At 41.5% G+C, this 17,753-nt stretch overlaps 2 protein-coding genes across 5 annotated transcripts in view; both read left to right on the top strand.

The window, feature by feature from the left end:
- The first annotated feature begins 11 nt into the window (after positions 1–11).
- LOC105905975 (protocadherin alpha-2-like) lies at positions 12–3,240 on the top strand. The gene has a single exon (XM_012834065.3). The coding sequence runs from the start codon at positions 183–185 to the stop codon at positions 2,574–2,576; it is 2,394 nt and encodes a 797-aa protein (XP_012689519.2). The 5' UTR covers positions 12–182; the 3' UTR covers positions 2,577–3,240.
- A 94-nt stretch (positions 3,241–3,334) lies between these two features.
- The window catches only part of LOC122128479 (protocadherin alpha-C2-like), a 50,489-nt gene continuing 36,070 nt past the window's right edge, over positions 3,335–17,753 (top strand). Inside the window, exon 1 of one of the 4 annotated variants that reach the window (XM_031571880.1) lies at positions 3,335–5,843. In XM_031571880.1, the coding sequence (XP_031427740.1) occupies positions 3,468–5,843 (2,376 nt within the window). In that variant the 5' untranslated portion in view covers positions 3,335–3,467. The other 3 variants (XM_031571852.2, XM_031571879.1, XM_031571884.1) reach the window with 3 other exon arrangements.

Raw genomic sequence — 17,753 nt, forward strand, 5'->3', positions numbered from 1 at the left:
GCAGACTGTAGTTGTTGCAGGTTAGGAGTATTTCCGCACTGAGGGGTGGCTAAGCAAATCATTGTAACATTGTATACAACACTGCAAGCTTCCCAGTGTTCGCCTGGACTTGAGAATGAGTCTCGCGTGTTTAAAGGAGGACTTCGTGCGCTAACCATTTGTCAAATACATGCTAGGCAGTAATGGATCTTTTTCTTCACGTGGAATTTCGCTGGATTCGGGTTGTACTGCTTCTTTGTTTATGGGATGTATATTCCGGCCAGACAGTATATTCAGTAACAGAGGAGGTGAATAGAGGAACAGTGATTGGGAATATAGCAAAAGACCTTAATCTGAACGTTCAGGAGCTTGAATCACGTATGTTTCAGATTGTACCTGGACTGTATTCACAGTATTTTAAGGTCGATTTAAAGACTGGGCTTCTGGTGGTCAATGGCCGAATAGATCGAGATGAGTTATGTCCGGGTAATGTAAAATGTTCTCTGAAGATAGAGGTTATTGCGCATGGTCCTACGTATATGAGTCAAGTGGAAATAAATGTTTTAGATATCAACGACAATCCACCAACCTTTCCTGTCCAATCGTATGCATTAAACATACCAGAGCACGCTTTCCAGGGAGACCGGTTTCTTTTGCAAATGGCTAGTGACGCTGATATTAGCAGCAATGCAGTAAGAACATACACACTCAGTCCAAACGAACATTTCTCTCTGGATGTACAAAATAGCCACGAACAAGGTGTATCAGCAGAACTTGTACTGCAGAAGGCTTTAGACCGAGAGAAACAACCCGAAATTCGCCTTGTATTAAGTGCTGTTGATGGGGGTAAACCTCCAAAATCGGGGACACTGGATATCACGGTGCACGTCATTGATGTCAACGACAATACGCCAACTTTCAGCAAATCACTGTATAAAACTAAATTGCTTGAAAATGCATCATTTGGAACAACTGTAATTACAGTGAATGCAACCGATGATGACGAAGGTCTAAATGGACAAATTATCTACTCGTTGGCGGGACATGGCAATGTAAAGCAAAAACAGCCATTTGCGATTCACCCTGATTCTGGGGTTATAACTGTTACTGGACTTATTGACTACGAGGAAACTCCGGCATATGAACTACGCGTCCAAGCAATGGATAAAGGAAACCCTCCTAGAGTTGGTCACTGCAAAATCCTAATTGAAGTTGTGGATCTAAATGACAATGCTCCTGAAATGTCAATAACGCCACTGCTGAATACTTTGGCCGAAGACGTTAAGCTGCAAACAGCTGTGGCTTTAATCACCGTTTCTGACAGAGATGCTGGTAAAAATAATGTAGTACACTGTCAAATTGCCGACGCCTCGCCCTTCAAACTTGAGTCCTCTTACAACAATTACTTGTCTTTAGTGGTCGACGGGCCTCTGGATAGAGAAAGCACATCTCAATACAACATCACAATTAAAGCTACAGACGAAGGGAATCCGCCTTTGTCCAACTCAATTATATTTACTGTTCATATTTCCGATGTAAATGACAACGCTCCCAAATTCCAGGAGCCTGTCATAAACGTTTACTTGAAAGAGAACAGTCTTGTTGGCAGTACAATATTAAAAGTGACAGCACATGATGCAGACATTAAAGAGAACGCAGACATCAAATACACCATAGTAGACGTGAAGAATAACGACACTCCCCTGTCTAATTATATCAGCATAAACGCCGAGACAGGTGAAATACTCAGCGCGAAATCGTTTAATTTTGAAGAATTTAAACAGTTCAGATTTCTGATCCAGGCTACCGACTCTGCAACACCTGCACTTAGCAGCAGCACAAGTGTAAACGTTTTTATTTTGGATGAGAATGACAACAGCCCTGTTATTCTCCCACCTTATTCTGACCAAGGTTCCGTTAACTCTGAGAACATTCCCTACTCTGCTGAAGCGGGCTACTTTGTGGCCAAGATCAGGGCTGTAGACGCAGACTCTGGTTACAATGCGCTGCTCTCTTACCACATATCTGAACCCAAAGGCACGAACCTCTTCAGAATCGGAACCAGCTCTGGAGAAATACGAACTAAAAGGCGAATGAGTGACAATGACTTAAAAACACACCCGCTCATCATCATGGTGTCTGACGATGGAGAACCTTCCCTATCAGCGACGGTGTCTATTGATGTTGTGGTTTCTGAAGGTGTCACTGACATGCAGAAACCCCTAGGTCAAGTACCACTAAAGGACGATACTTTTTCCGATCTAAATCTGTACTTGCTCATCGCCATCACCTCAGTATCAGCGATCTTTCTATTGAGTCTCATCACTTTAATAGCAGTGAAATGCAACAGGACTGACGGTCTTTTCAGCACCTGCAGCGCCCCTATGATCACCACTCACCCAGACGGGAGCTGGTCTTACTCTAAAACGACCCAGCAGTACGACGTGTGTTTTAGCTCAGACACAATGAAGAGTGACGTAGTAGTGTTCCCATCACCGTTCCCGCTGGATGCGGAACTGATCAGTATTGATGGGGGAGACACTTATAAAAGGACACAAACGCTCTCCAACACCAAGACGGTAAAGAGCAACGTGTGATTTACTTATGTTCTTATGTTTTATTTGGTGCCATGTTACCCGACTAGTGCATACATTTTACAGGAGTCGTTGTGATTGTTTACATAATCTATGTATGTGTACACCAACATAATTTACACAAACAGCACACTGTCTTACCCGGCTCTTATTTGAAGGTGAATGGAGTCTAACGCATTTTAGTCATTGACATGCTGCTAAATAACTCACCTGCACTATATAAAGTACACTTTTAAAAACACTTGTCATACTGTTGAGCTGTTAATAGGATTTTGAATAGAGCATATTTCTGAGTATTGATTATAACCCATAATATATCCAAGATCAAGGTGAAGCTCCTATTGCTTTTAGGTGAAACTAGTTAGTTGGATATACATTTAATGAAAATGCCTGTCTATTTGTTGTCTTGTTCTTAATCTGTTGGTGTTTTGGCATTGTCTACAATTGTACATTTTAGCTGTCCTAAAAGATCCCTGTACCAAGACACATTTTATGCAAGATCTTTTAAAGGGACTTTTAACTGATCTGTTTTGTGTTATGGGAAAGCGTCATTAGTGGTTATAGGCTATACAGTGTTTTGTTTCAAACCCTTTGCTTCCACAAACTGCTAGAAATGTACTAGAGTGTCTTCATCTTTTTGACATAGTATTAAAGTACTGTAGACCCATTTGAGTAATGTTTCCCCTAAAATGTACACAGAGTGTCGCTGCAGACCATGATACTGAAACAATCAGAATTTCAGTGGCTCCACCTTTGTGTCGACTGCTAATCACGACGGTGCATTTAACTGCGGCATGGCGAGGTTTATAGATAGAGTTTATCTTGTCCTGTTATGAACTGATGCGTTGCCCCCAAGATTGTCTTCACATCCCTATCTATACTTAGATAACCACCATGGGATTTTCTTTTCGTTCGACACACTCACAGATCTGGATTATGATAGTCGTTTGTATATTGGACCTATCCTCCGGTCAGTTGGAGTACTCTGTTTTCGAAGAGGTGAACAAGGGAACTGTGGTTGGGAATATCGCAAAAGACTTGAACGTCAATGTCGAGGAAATGCAGTCACGCATGTTCCAGATTGTATCCGGATCCAGTCAGAAATATTTCGAGGTAAATTTGAAAACTGGCATGTTATATGTGGACGGAAGGATCGACAGGGAGGTGTTATGTGGAACTAACAGCAAATGTGCTTTGAAAGTCGAAGCCCTGGCTCAAAATCCCCACAGGCTTTACATAATTCAAGTAAATGTTTTAGATGTGAATGATAACTCTCCCAGTTTTCCCGTTGACTCGCTAATATTAAATATAACCGAAAACGCAAGTCCTGGTGAACGATTCCTCCTACCCATAGCAGAAGAAGGAGATGTTGAGAGTAATTCTCTAAAGAAATATAACCTTAGCCCAAACGAATACTTTTCTTTGGATACACAAAGTGGACAGCAGAGTATGTCTGCTGAATTAGTTTTGAAAAGTGTGTTAGACCGAGAAAAACAACCGGTTGTACAGCTTGTATTAACAGCAATTGACGGAGGCAAACCTCCCAAGTCTGGAGAACTCGATATTAGAATCATTGTATTAGATTTCAATGACAATAGTCCGATATTTAACAAACCTCTCTATAAAGTGCAAGTGTCTGAAAATGTAACTCCTGGATTGAAGATAATCTCACTATCTGCCACTGATTCAGACGAGGGAGAAAACAGTGAGATATCATATTCATTAATTGGACATGGTAATTCAAAAGAAAATTCATTTTTCATGATCATACCAGATACAGGTGAAATAGAGGTAAAAGGACAACTTGATTACGAAGAGTTTCCCTTTATGGAGTTACGGGTCCAGGCAAAAGATAAAGGTTCGCCATCAAAAAGTACACATTGTAAAGTTTTAGTTGAAGTTTTAGATGTGAATGACAACGCACCAGAAATAACTGTGACACCACTGCTACAAACAGTGAGTGAGGATACTAAGCCGGGAACCGCAGTTGCTTTAGTTACAGCCTCTGATAAGGATGGAGGTAAAAATGGAGAGATAAAATGCGTTATTAAAGATCCCGTCCCTTTCAAACTTGAGCCCAATTATGAAAATTACTATTCCTTAGTTGTAGCCGGACCACTAGACAGAGAGAAAGATTCCCACTACAACGTCACAATAGTAGCCACAGACGGTGGGACCCCGCCTCTTTCGAGCACTAGTGATTTCTCTGTGTACCTCTCTGATGTTAATGACAATGCCCCACGCTTCCCAGCGCCTCTGGTGCGTGTTTTTCTGAAAGAAAACAGTCCTATAGGATATCTTATTTCGACCGTTTGTGCTACTGACCAAGACCTGAATGAAAATGCACACCTGTCTTACTCCTTGATTGACAATAAAAGTAGTGATACTCCAATATCCACATTGTTACATATTAATTCTGAGAGTGGTGAAATATATAACAGTCAGTCCTACAACTATGAGGACATTAAACAAATCACATTTCAGGTCCAAGCTACAGACTCTGGTGTTCCTGCATTAAGTAGTAATGTCACTGTACACGTTCTCATCCTCGATGACAATGACAACAGCCCTGTTATTCTCCCGCCCTATTCTGACCAAGGCTCTGTTAACTCTGAGAACATTCCCTACTCTGCTGAAGCGGGCTACTTTGTGGCCAAGATCAGGGCTGTAGACGCAGACTCTGGCTACAATGCGCTGCTCTCTTACCACATTTCGGAACCTAAAGGCACGAACCTCTTCCGAATCGGAACCAGTTCTGGAGAAATAAGGACCAAGAGACGAATGAGTAATAGTGACTTGAAAACACACCCACTGGTGATCACAGTGTCTGATCATGGAGAACCTCCTTTTTCGGCGACTGTGTCTATTGATGTTGTGATTGAAGAAAATATGGGTGATGTACAGTCGTCTTTTAAGAACGTTCCTCTCAAAGATGATGGATTTACGGATCTAAATATCTATTTACTCATTGCTATTATATCAGTGGCACTGATCTTTCTAGCGAGTCTCATAACTTTAATAGCAGTGAAATGCAACAGGACTGACGGTCTTTTCAGCTCCTGCAGCGCCCCCATGATCACCACTCACCCAGACGGGAGCTGGTCTTACTCTAAAACTACTCAGCAGTACGACGTGTGTTTTAGCTCAGACACACTGAAGAGTGACGTAGTGGTGTTCCCATCACCGTTCCCGCCAAAAGACGCAGAACTGATCAGTATTGATGGAGGAGACACTTTCAGACGGACACAAACTCTTCCTAGTACAACAAAGGTAAGATGCAATCTCTGCTCTGATACTTCGAAAAATATTTATATTAACCAGTTCATTTAGTCGGTAGGATTTCTGATGGGAATGCAAACAGCTAACAGTAGTTCACCACTTAGCAAGTAAATGCGTTTCAGCACCACACAGCTGGACAGCGAAAACAAGTTTCGCCCGATGAAAACTTAAAAAAAGTTTTTCTTCTTGTCTGTATTAATAGCCAAACAACGGCCATAACATCCTCATAAAACACTAACAAAAATAGATTAGTTTAAGCCAAAACGTCATCTCCATAGGCAAATTATGATCAGGTCGTGTACATTGTCTGTAATATTGATACTTTTGTGTACCAAAGAACCATGCAATATGAAAACTGATTTAAAGGGTATGCACACTGAACACGATGAACTATTTTGAGTGGCATCCACAGAGTGTCGCCATAGACCACGTTTGTGAGGCTTTAAAGTATTTATCTCTGGGACTCCACCTCTATCACATCATATGAGGAGTGTGAGCGGAGTGAGAAATAGACGAGCGGTGGTCCTCAACTCTGAACAAGGTTGTCCTTGTTCAAGGCATGCGAAATAACAAGTTGGATTTGCGGTTTCGTAAATATCTGGTACTCAAAATCGGGCTGGAGCAGAGGACAGCGATGAGAATTACAATGGTTAGTGCATACGGACAGACATTGATTCTGTTTCTTTGTTTATGGGACATGTCTTCCGGACAGATTGCATACTCCGTCTCGGAGGAGGTGAACAAGGGAACAGTGGTTGGAAACATAGCAAATGACTTAAACATTGACATTCAAGAACTGGAGACCCGCGTGTTTCAGATCGTTTCCGGATCTAATAAGAAGTACTTACAGATAAATGGAAAAACTGGAGAATTGTTTGTGAATGAGAGAATCGACAGAGAGGATATTTGTGGCACGAGTATGAAGTGTTCTTTGAAAATGGAGGCCGTGGCTCAAAATCCTCACAGTCTTTACAGAATTCAAATAAATATTTTGGATGTAAATGACAACGCGCCCACTTTCCCTGTCAGCTCGCTTACCTTGAACATCACCGAATTCGCTAATCCAGGAGAAAGGTATAATATACCGATAGCAGAGGACCCCGACACAGGAAGTAATTCTATTAAAGGTTACAGCTTAAGTCCCAATGAATATTTCTCTTTGGATACGCAGGGTGAAGGGAGGCAAGGTCTGTCCGCTGAATTAGTGTTGCAGAAAGCTTTGGATCGAGAAAAGCAGTCTGACATAAATCTGGTACTGACTGCAATCGACGGAGGTAAACCTCCTAAATCAGGGAGCTTAGATATTAAAATAGATGTTTTGGACGTGAACGACAACAATCCTGTCTTCAGTAAAACACTATACAAAGTCAAGGTTCCTGAAAATGTTGCTTCCGGGACCAAAATGCTTTCCGTTACCGCAATAGATGCAGACACTGGTGTAAATAGCGAAATTGTGTATTCATTCACTGGACACGGAAATTCGAAAATCTATGGCTTATTCTCTATAAACCCTGATACCGGTGAAATACTAGTAAATGGTGAACTTAATTTCGAGGAAAATCCAGCTATTGAACTACGTGTACAGGCAAAAGATAAAGCTAACCATCCAAGGACTACTCAATGCAAAGTCTTAGTGGAAGTCATAGATGTAAACGATAATGCACCTGAAATAACAGTGACACCTCTGTTACAAACGGTGAAAGAAGATACTAAGCCCGGGACAGCGGTTGCTTTAATCACAGTCTCAGATAGAGATGGAGGTAAAAATGGAGAAATACAGAGCATCATTAAAGGCCAAGTTCCTTTTAAACTTGAAACTAATTACGAAAATTATTATTCTTTAGTTGTAGATGGACCTCTAGACAGAGAGAAATATTCCCACTACAACGTCACAATAGTAGCCACAGACGGTGGGACTCCGCCTCTCTCTAGCACTAATGATTTCACTGTTTACCTCTCTGATGTTAATGACAATGCCCCACGCTTCCCAGAGCCTCTGATAACTGTTTATATAAAAGAAAATAGGCCTGTGGGGAGTCTTATCACAACTGTAACAGCTTATGACCCAGATCTCAATGAAAATGCAAAGATGTCTTACTCTTTGGTTGACAGTAAGAGTAGTGATATTCCTTTATCCTCATTTATCAGTCTCAATTCTATCAGTGGTGAAATTTCCTCCTTACAGTCGTTTAACTACGAGGAAATGAAAACGTTCATATTTCGAGTTCAAGCTACAGACTCTGGTGTTCCTGCATTAAGCAGTAATGTCACTGTACACGTTCTAATTCTTGATGAGAATGACAACAGCCCTGTTATTCTCCCGCCCTATTCTGACCAAGGCTCTGTTAACTCTGAGAACATTCCCTACTCTGCTGAAGCGGGCTACTTTGTGGCCAAGATCAGGGCTGTAGACGCAGACTCTGGTTACAATGCGCTGCTCTCTTACCACATATCTGAACCCAAAGGCACGAACCTCTTCAGAATCGGAACCAGCTCTGGAGAAATACGAACTAAAAGGCGAATGAGTGACAATGACTTAAAAACACACCCACTCATCATCGTGGTGTCTGACGATGGAGAACCTTCCCTATCAGCGACGGTTTCTATTGATGTTGTGGTTTCTGAAGGTGTCACTGACATGCAGAAGCCCCTAAGTCAAGTACCACTAAAGGACGATACTTTTTCAGATTTAAATCTGTATCTGCTCATTGCCATCACCTCAGTATCTGCGATCTTTCTAGTGAGTCTCATAACTTTAATAGCAGTGAAATGCAACAGGACTGACGGTCTTTTTAGCACCTGCAGCGCCCCTATGATCACAACTCACCCAGACGGGAGCTGGTCTTACTCTAAAACTACTCAGCAGTACGACGTGTGTTTTAGCTCAGACACACTGAAGAGTGACGTAGTGGTGTTCCCATCACCGTTTCCGCCTGCAGATGCGGAACTGATCAGTATCAACGGAGGAGACACTTTTTCGCGAACACAAACTCTTCCCAGTACTCAAAAGGTAGGACATAGAGCACCTTAGATTGATTCAAATGATTTTTTAATTTATTTTTCCCATGCAAATTATGAAAAATTTAAGAAATGTCAGTTGATTTCCCATGCTCTCTTCATCTCTATAAATGTCTACCATCATACTAATATGTTTCAAACATATAGCGTTCTCTCCATGACCTTATGCGGAAAAGACACATGCGAACATACATTGGCAGAGGCTAATTAACGAGGAGTGACAATGTATATCCAAGTCCTTGATCTAAAGTAACTTGCTAATCACTTATTAGATTCAATAAAAGGGATTTTTTTTCGTGTAAGAATTGAGTCGGCCTACCACTTGCCACCATACATACAGTATTTGCAGCTGCATTCCGTGTGCAATAATACAGTTCAAAAAGTTTTGTAGATTTTGTTGGGGCTGCAATTATATTTACATGGTAGACTGCAGACATCCGCGGAATTGTGTCCCTATTACCGATAAAACAACATATGTTGCTGTATTGGTATGAAGAAACCATTTCATTTCTGCCCTTAAGGTAGATTAATTATGCGGCCACCATCTTACTTTACAGTCTGTGATTAATCTGGTCAGGGAAATCATTAGAAATATGTAGATACATTGAAATAATCTATTTAAATAATCTGTTTTTAATAATTGAATGAAGTTGTTTTTCAACTTTGCCCAGGAAACTCGGCACTGCTTTTGGTTTCAGCACCTCATCCGCGGACAGCAACAGCCTGTTTCTTTTTGCATGCAGTTGCATTTCACATGGAATATGCTAGTTCTCTGAGATACCAAAAACAAAGTGTTTGTTAGTCGTAAAACATTACAGGTATTCCAAAATAATGGGAGATAAGTGTAAACATGTAGCTAGACATGTTATATATCCACATCTTATCATGCCCCCGTGACTAAAAGAACCGCCGAGTGTCGCTGTAGACCATGATTGTGAGGTTTGTTAAATTTCATGTTGAGACTCCACCTCTATCACATCCTACCAACAGGATGAGCCGAGTACGAAAGCGACAACATGAGATTCTTCAGCTGAGAAAACCCTCGCCCTCGTCCGTGTTGTTTAACACATATCCTATGGACTTGCTTTCCCTTTGATGCAAATTATCTGACATTGCCCAAGAACACAGGATAATAATGGGGCATACAACCCCAAAGAGATTTGCAAGGACCTGGATTATATTTCTTCTTTGTTTATGGGACGTGTCTTCGGGTCAGATTGTATATTCCATCTCAGAGGAGGTGAGCAAAGGAACAGTTGTTGGAAATATAGCTAAAGACTTGAACATTAATGTTAAAGAACTGGAAACACGCATGTTTCAGATTGTATCCGGTTCTACCGCGAATTATTTTGATGTCAAATTAACAACAGGAGAACTGTTTGTCAAAGAAAGAATCGACAGAGAGCAGGTGTGTGAGAGCAATTTGAAGTGTGCCTTAATGGTAGAGGCAGTGGTTCAAAATCCTCATAGTCTTTACAGAATTAAAATAAATATTTTGGATGTAAATGACAACGCGCCCACTTTCCCTGTTAGCTCGCTTACCTTGAACATCACCGAATTCGCTAATCCAGGAGAAAGATATAACCTACCCATAGCAGAGGATCCCGACACAGGAAGTAATTCTTTAAAAGGCTACCGACTGAGTTCCAATGATTATTTCTCGTTGGAAACACAGAGCGAGGGGGTGCAAGGTGTATCCGCTGAATTAGTGTTACAGAAATCATTGGATCGAGAAAAACAGTCTTTTATAAAACTCGTATTGACTGCGTTTGACGGAGGTAAACCCTCTAAATCTGGGAGCATAGACATAATTATACATACTTTTGATGTAAATGATAACAATCCTGTTTTCAGTAAAATGCTTTATAAAGTTCAAATTACTGAAAATGTTCCCTTTGGAACCAAACTAATCACTGTAACCGCCACAGACGCAGATGACGGTGTGAACAGCGAGATTGAGTACTCGTTAACTGGAAACAGAAATTCAAAAGCTTTTGATAAATTCAGGATTATGCCAGACACTGGAGAAATACACACGCAGGGACACATTGATTACGAGGAATCCCCTGCTATTGAATTGCGAGTCCAAGCTAAAGACAAAGGTTCTCCACCACGTAGTGCACAATGTAAAGTTTTAGTGGAGATCATAGATATCAATGACAATACACCAGAAATAACTGTGACACCCCTACTGCACACGGTGAGAGAGGATACCATGCCGGGGAAAGCTGTTGCTCTCGTTACAGTCTCTGATCAAGACGGCGGTAAAAACGGAGAGATAAAGTGCATCATTAAAGATCAAATTCCTCTCAAACTCGAGTCTAATTATGACAATTATTATTCCTTAGTTGTAGATGAACCACTGGACAGAGAAATAAATTCACACTATAACGTCACTATCATAGCCACGGACGGTGGGACCCCGCCTCTCTCCAGCTCGAGTAATTACACTATTTACGTTTCTGATGTTAATGACAATGCCCCACAATTCCCAGAGAATGTAATACATGTATACCTAAAAGAAAATACTCCTGTTGGGGCCCTTATGGCGACAGTTAGTGCTTTCGACCCAGATTTAAACGAAAATGCCCAAGTATCTTATTCATTAGTTGAAAACAAAAGAAGTGACCTTCCTGTGTCCACGGTGATGAGTGTTAATTCCCTAAATGGCGAAATATATAGCATGCAGTCTCTCAACTACGAAGAAGTAAAAAAGTTCGACTTTCAGATCCGAGCTACAGACTCCGGTGTTCCCACATTAAGCAGTAATGTGACTGTACACGTTCTCATCCTGGATGAAAATGACAACAGCCCTGTTATTCTCCCGCCCTATTCTGACCAAGGCTCTGTTAACTCTGAGAACATTCCCTACTCTGCTGAAGCGGGCTACTTTGTGGCCAAGATCAGGGCTGTAGACGCAGACTCTGGCTACAATGCGCTGCTCTCTTACCACATTTCGGAACCTAAAGGCACTAACCTCTTCCGAATCGGAACCAGTTCTGGAGAAATAAGGACCAAGAGGCGTATGAGTGATAGTGACTTAAAAACGCACCCACTTATTATCATGGTGACTGACCATGGAGAGCCACCTCTCTCTGCATCCATGTCAATTGACGTTGTGGTTGAAGAAAATTCAGGAGACAAGCAGACATCTTTCAAACAAGTACCACGGATTGAGGACACATTTTCGGATCTAAATCTCTATTTAGTCATTGCTATTATATCAGTGGCAGTGATCTTTCTAGTGAGTCTTATCACTTTAATAGCAGTGAAATGCAACAGGACTGACGGTCTTTTCAGCACCTGCAGCGCCCCCATGATCACCACTCACCCAGACGGGAGCTGGTCTTACTCTAAAACTACTCAGCAGTACGACGTGTGTTTTAGCTCAGACACACTGAAGAGTGACGTCGTTGTGTTCCCATCACGGTATCCGCCAACAGACGCGGAACTGGTCAGTATCAACGGAGGAGATACTTTTAATCGGACACAAACTCTTCCCAGTACTCAAAAGGTAGGGCTATTTATGATATAAACTGCGAATATTATTTGCGAAATCACTTTACTGAGGATATTCTCAGACGACCAATGTCATAAACTATGATTTGAACTTTGAGTTGTTGCGTTCTTTTATCAGAGAGGTAACCAGGAGCCAGCGCCTTGTAAGAGCTCCATGCGCTCCTCCTGCGTTGATGAAGGACTGAATGAGTGAATAATTGTCTCTGTTGTGTGTCTTCAGGTGCTTGCACCATGTTCCCAAATGTCTCCTCCCTTGCTGTTGCCAAAATGTTCATAGAGTTACTACACTGTATCAATGCTCCACAGACAAATCTTATCTGAAAAGCATTTAACTCTGCTGAATCAATTTCATCTTGTATGTATGACCAAACTATGCATTTATTACGAAATCAAAGAAACACATTTTATAAATATACCTCGGTTTTTTATGATATCTGACGAGACTTCCTAAATTGTAGACGAAATCCACTTTACTTTTTACCGACTTTACCGACTTTACCGACCTCCTTTGCTAATGATGTAATCTCTTTTTAATTAAGTCTAAACTTGATTGTTGTATTCACATTTGCAATGCCGTCCTGGTACCAACAGTAACACTAATAAGTAATGGGGTGTTTATTGAATCCTTCTTAAAAATCCAGTCACACTTTAAAATACCCACATCAAAAGGAGTTGTGCTATCTCATTTTACTCCACGTTCTCATTTGTTACAGCAATATCTGGACAGCGCAAACCGATGAGACCATATCTGACAACTACATCTTGCTCGATTTTGGGGGAATTTTGTTTACGAAACCACGGGAATTCTTAATGAATTGGACTGTGTTACACAAGAGGTTCCTGTGTATAATGATGCCGTATGCCTCATGTGCCTCTAAGTTACATACGATATTTAAAAAAAGAAAAATTCAAGCAAAACTGTATTTCGCCAATAACGTTGATGTTAAATCTATTCAGGTTGGACATTTACATTTAGAAAATGCTTTCCCCAGGGGAACTTGCAATGCAGGGCAGATACACATTTTCACCAGTGTGTGCTCCCTGGGCTGTCGAACCCACGGGCTTGGTGTTCGTATGTCCTTGCTCTACGTCTACCCATTGAACTACAGCTTGTAGACTATTTAACTATCTTGCGTACGTGCATTTCAATAATGCATTTTACGATGCCTTGATGTTTGCAGAGCACAGGCCTACTACAAGAAGATGATGCACCGCAAAACAAATACTCCACGTGGTGTCACTGTAGACCGCGATTGTGAAGCACTCTGAGGTTTTACAGACTCCACCTCTAATGCATCTTTGCAGGGAAGGTGCAGAAAGGCGAGACTTCCAACTAGGAAAATGGTTTTCTTCATTTGTGGAGTGTAAAACTTAAGGTCTGGCTAACCTCATCGTTGTTATCGAGCACAGGGGATAAGCAAGAGCACGGGTCAGCAATGGGTATTTCAATCGGAGGTTACGTATGGACCCGGATTTTACTGCTTGCTTGGCTATGGGACTTATCTTATGGTCAGGTTGTATATTCGGTTTCGGAGGAGGTGAGCAAGGGAACAGTAGTTGGGAACATAGCAAAGGACTTGAACATTAATGTACAGGAACTGGAGTCACGTATTTTTCAAATTGTATCGGGGTCTAACAAGAAGTACTTTGATGTAAACGTAAAGTCCGGAGACTTATTTGTCAACGACAGAATTGACAGAGAGCAGATTTGTGGGACTAATATCAAGTGTGGCTTAAAAATAGAAGCCCTGACTAAAAACCCACATAGTCTTTACAGATTTCAGATAAATATTTTGGATGTAAATGATAACGCACCCACATTTCCTATCAGTTCACAAACGTTAAACATAACGGAAAATGCGAGTCCTGGAGAGCGACTATATCTGCCTGTAGCAGAGGATCCCGATACAGGAAGTAATTCTCTTAAAAGCTACACTCTCAGTCCTAATGAATATTTCTCTTTAGAGGTACAGAGTGAGGGAGGACGGGGTCTATCGGTACAGTTAGTGCTTCAGAAAGCATTAGATCGAGAGAAACAATCAGTCATATCGCTTGTGCTGACTGCAATCGATGGGGGTAAACCTCCAAAGTCTGGGAGTTTAGACGTTATAATAAATGTTTTGGATGTAAATGATAATAACCCTGTTTTTGGTAAATCGCTTTATAAAGTCCAGGTAGCGGAGAATGTTTCTTTTGGAACCGTGTTAACCTCTGTCACTGCTACTGATGCAGATGAGGGTGTGAATAGTGTGATCCTGTATTCTCTAATTGGTCATAGAAATTCACAAGCTTCTCAAATGTTCAGTATAACGCCAGATACGGGAGAGATAATGGTACAAGGACAACTTGATTATGAGGAAAATCCTGCAATTGAATTGAGAGTTCAAGCAACAGATACAGGTTATCCACCAAGGAGTTCACAATGCAAAGTTTTAGTGGAGGTAATAGATGTGAATGACAATGCACCAGAAATAACAGTGACACCGCTACTAGAGACGATTAGAGAGGATACCAAGCCTGGCACCGCTGTTGCTTTAGTTACAGTATCAGATAAGGATGGAGGTAAAAATGGAGAAATTCAGTGCGTTGTCAAAGGCACTGTCCCGTTCAAACTTGAGTCTAATTATGAAAATTACTATTCCTTGGTGGTACATGGGCAATTAGATAGAGAGAAAGACTCTGATTACAACGTTACTATCATAGCCACCGATAATGGATCCCCCTCTCTCTCCACTCTTAGTGATTTTGCCATTCACATTTCTGATGTTAACGATAATGCCCCTGTCTTCCTAGAGTCTCGGATGAACGTATATGTGAAGGAAAACAGTCCTGTTGGAAGTATTATCGCGACGATTAGTGCTTACGACCCAGACCTCGAAGAAAATGCCAAGCTGTCTTACGCGTTAGTTGACGATAAAATTTGCAATATTGCTATATCGACGTTGTTGAACGTTAACCCTATCACTGGTGAAATATACAGCCTGCAGTCATTTAACTACGAGGAATTAAAAAAGTTTAATTTTCAAGCCCAAGCTACAGACTCTGGTGTTCCCGCTTTAAGCAGTAACGTGACTGTACATGTTCTCATCCTCGATGACAATGACAACAGCCCTGTTATTCTCCCGCCTTATTCTGACCAAGGCTCTGTTAACTCTGAGAACATTCCCTACTCTGCTGAAGCGGGCTACTTTGTGGCCAAGATCAGGGCTGTAGACGCAGACTCTGGCTACAATGCGCTGCTCTCTTACCACATATCTGAACCCAAAGGCACGAACCTCTTCCGAATCGGAACCAGTTCTGGAGAAATAAGGACAAAGAGGCGAATGAGTGACAATGACCTTAAAACACACCCATTGGTCATAACGGTGTCTGACCACGGAGAACGCCCTCTTTCTGCGTCTGTCTCTATCGATGTTGTGGTTTTTGAAAGTACAGTTGATGTACCAAAAAACTTCAGAAAAGTTCCACTTAAATATGAGGGATTTTCGGATCTAAATCTGTACTTGTTCGTTGCCATTGTCTCAGTATCAGCGATCTTTCTAGTGAGTCTCATCACTTTAATAGCAGTGAAATGCCACAGGACTGACGGTCTTTTCAGCACCTGCAGCGCCCCTATGATCACCACTCACCCAGACGGGAGCTGGTCTTACTCTAAAACTACTCAGCAGTACGACGTGTGTTTTAGCTCAGACACACTGAAGAGTGACGTAGTAGTGTTCCCATCACCGTTCCCGCCGGATGCGGACCTAATAAGTATTGATGGAGGAGACACGTTTAAACGGACACAGACTCTTCCCACCTCTCAGAAGGTAAGCAATAGTGTGCCTGGATAAATATTTTCCATGTAATGTAATTTCTTAGTACATACTAAGTACAGCTTGATAAGTTTGAATTGTAGTTTCAATGATAGATGCCTCTACAAGGCTCCTATCATTGTAACAGCTTTATTACAGTGTAGATCCTAATAGACACGTGACATAGAATAGAATAGTGATATTTGGTCACGAATCAGCACCACTCTCTGGGAAAGGAGATGTTTCATAAAAGGGGGGTTCGGTATCCTGCTCATGGACCACCCTCTGTATTGCATATCTTCCATCTGTCATGGTTCCACTTGCATCTGATTAATGTAATGATAATGTTCCTGATTGGCTAGATCAGTTGTGCTCAGCTAATCAAGAGCAGCACTGATACCTTCAGCCAGGCATGCAGAGGACAAATGTGAAGACACAAGTAAGACAGTGCAGGAATGGCCTCCGATGGAGCAGGATTGTGACCCACTGTCATGAAGCACTGCATTTTCTACATACTTGACCCCCTGATCACTAGCCGCCAAGCAGGATGTAAGAGATGCCAAAGGTGCACTGACTGTAACTTTCACTAAAACCAGACTGAAATATAATATTGCATGAGTGTGCTTGTTTGCATCACGGCCAATATATGTCTTATCTAATATTCTGGCCATATATACCATATGGGTTAAAGGGTCAGTGGCCATTCAGATTGTAGATTGTGACTTTGTTGCCATCATCAGTTCAAAGGTTTAAATTAGGATGGATTACTGCAGTGTCTGGTCATCCAGTTTCACGGAAGTGCTAAAAACACAGCATGGAGGTCATAGATGTCATAGATGTTTACTTGCTGTACAATGTAAGTAAAGTGATCAGCTAGCCCACAGGCTAGCCTGTTAGCTTGCTAGACTACACAGTTTTGACATGCCCATGACATCATGGCCATGACATGCCCACAATAAGCAAAGAGGGCTTGCTTTTTAAGCTATATTCAGTCCCTGGACAAAATTCCTTTACATGATGCTGCATGTGGTTAGTAAAATGTATGAATGTTAGCATAAAACTAATCTTTTCTAATTTCATGTCAGTGGATAGCACCAAAAGCTACATGTTTCATTGCCTCAAATTTTATGTCCAGCTCCCATTCAAAAATCATAGTTAAGTAAGGGGCTATATCACAAAACAAATGGACAACTGAATTCTCCTAACAAAAGCACCGAGTTACATGGAGTAACAAATGTAGGTACACCAGTGAAGACGCTCAGCGGCAGCCATATTGGATGGTATTAACTGCGACCTCTAGAAAAACAGTGGCGAGTTGCGGTAATAGTTTGTATTTCTCCCTCTGTGCACTTTTGATGTGGAGGTGGCATCAATGTTTTGGGCTGTGTTGGTACTTGATGTTAGGTCTACAACTATACTATATAAAAAAATTGCATTTGTCTGAGGAGAGGGTGGGAGTTTTTAGGGATATATTGTCAAGTTGGCAAGCTTAGCTACGGTTGTCAACAAGCTTCAAAATGGGTCGCACTTGTTCCAGTTCATATCCATTATAAAACGGGCCCGTTAATGT

This window comes from Clupea harengus, chromosome 8 (assembly GCF_900700415.2).
Source record: "Clupea harengus chromosome 8, Ch_v2.0.2, whole genome shotgun sequence".
Taxonomy (NCBI): Eukaryota; Metazoa; Chordata; class Actinopteri; order Clupeiformes; family Clupeidae; genus Clupea; species Clupea harengus.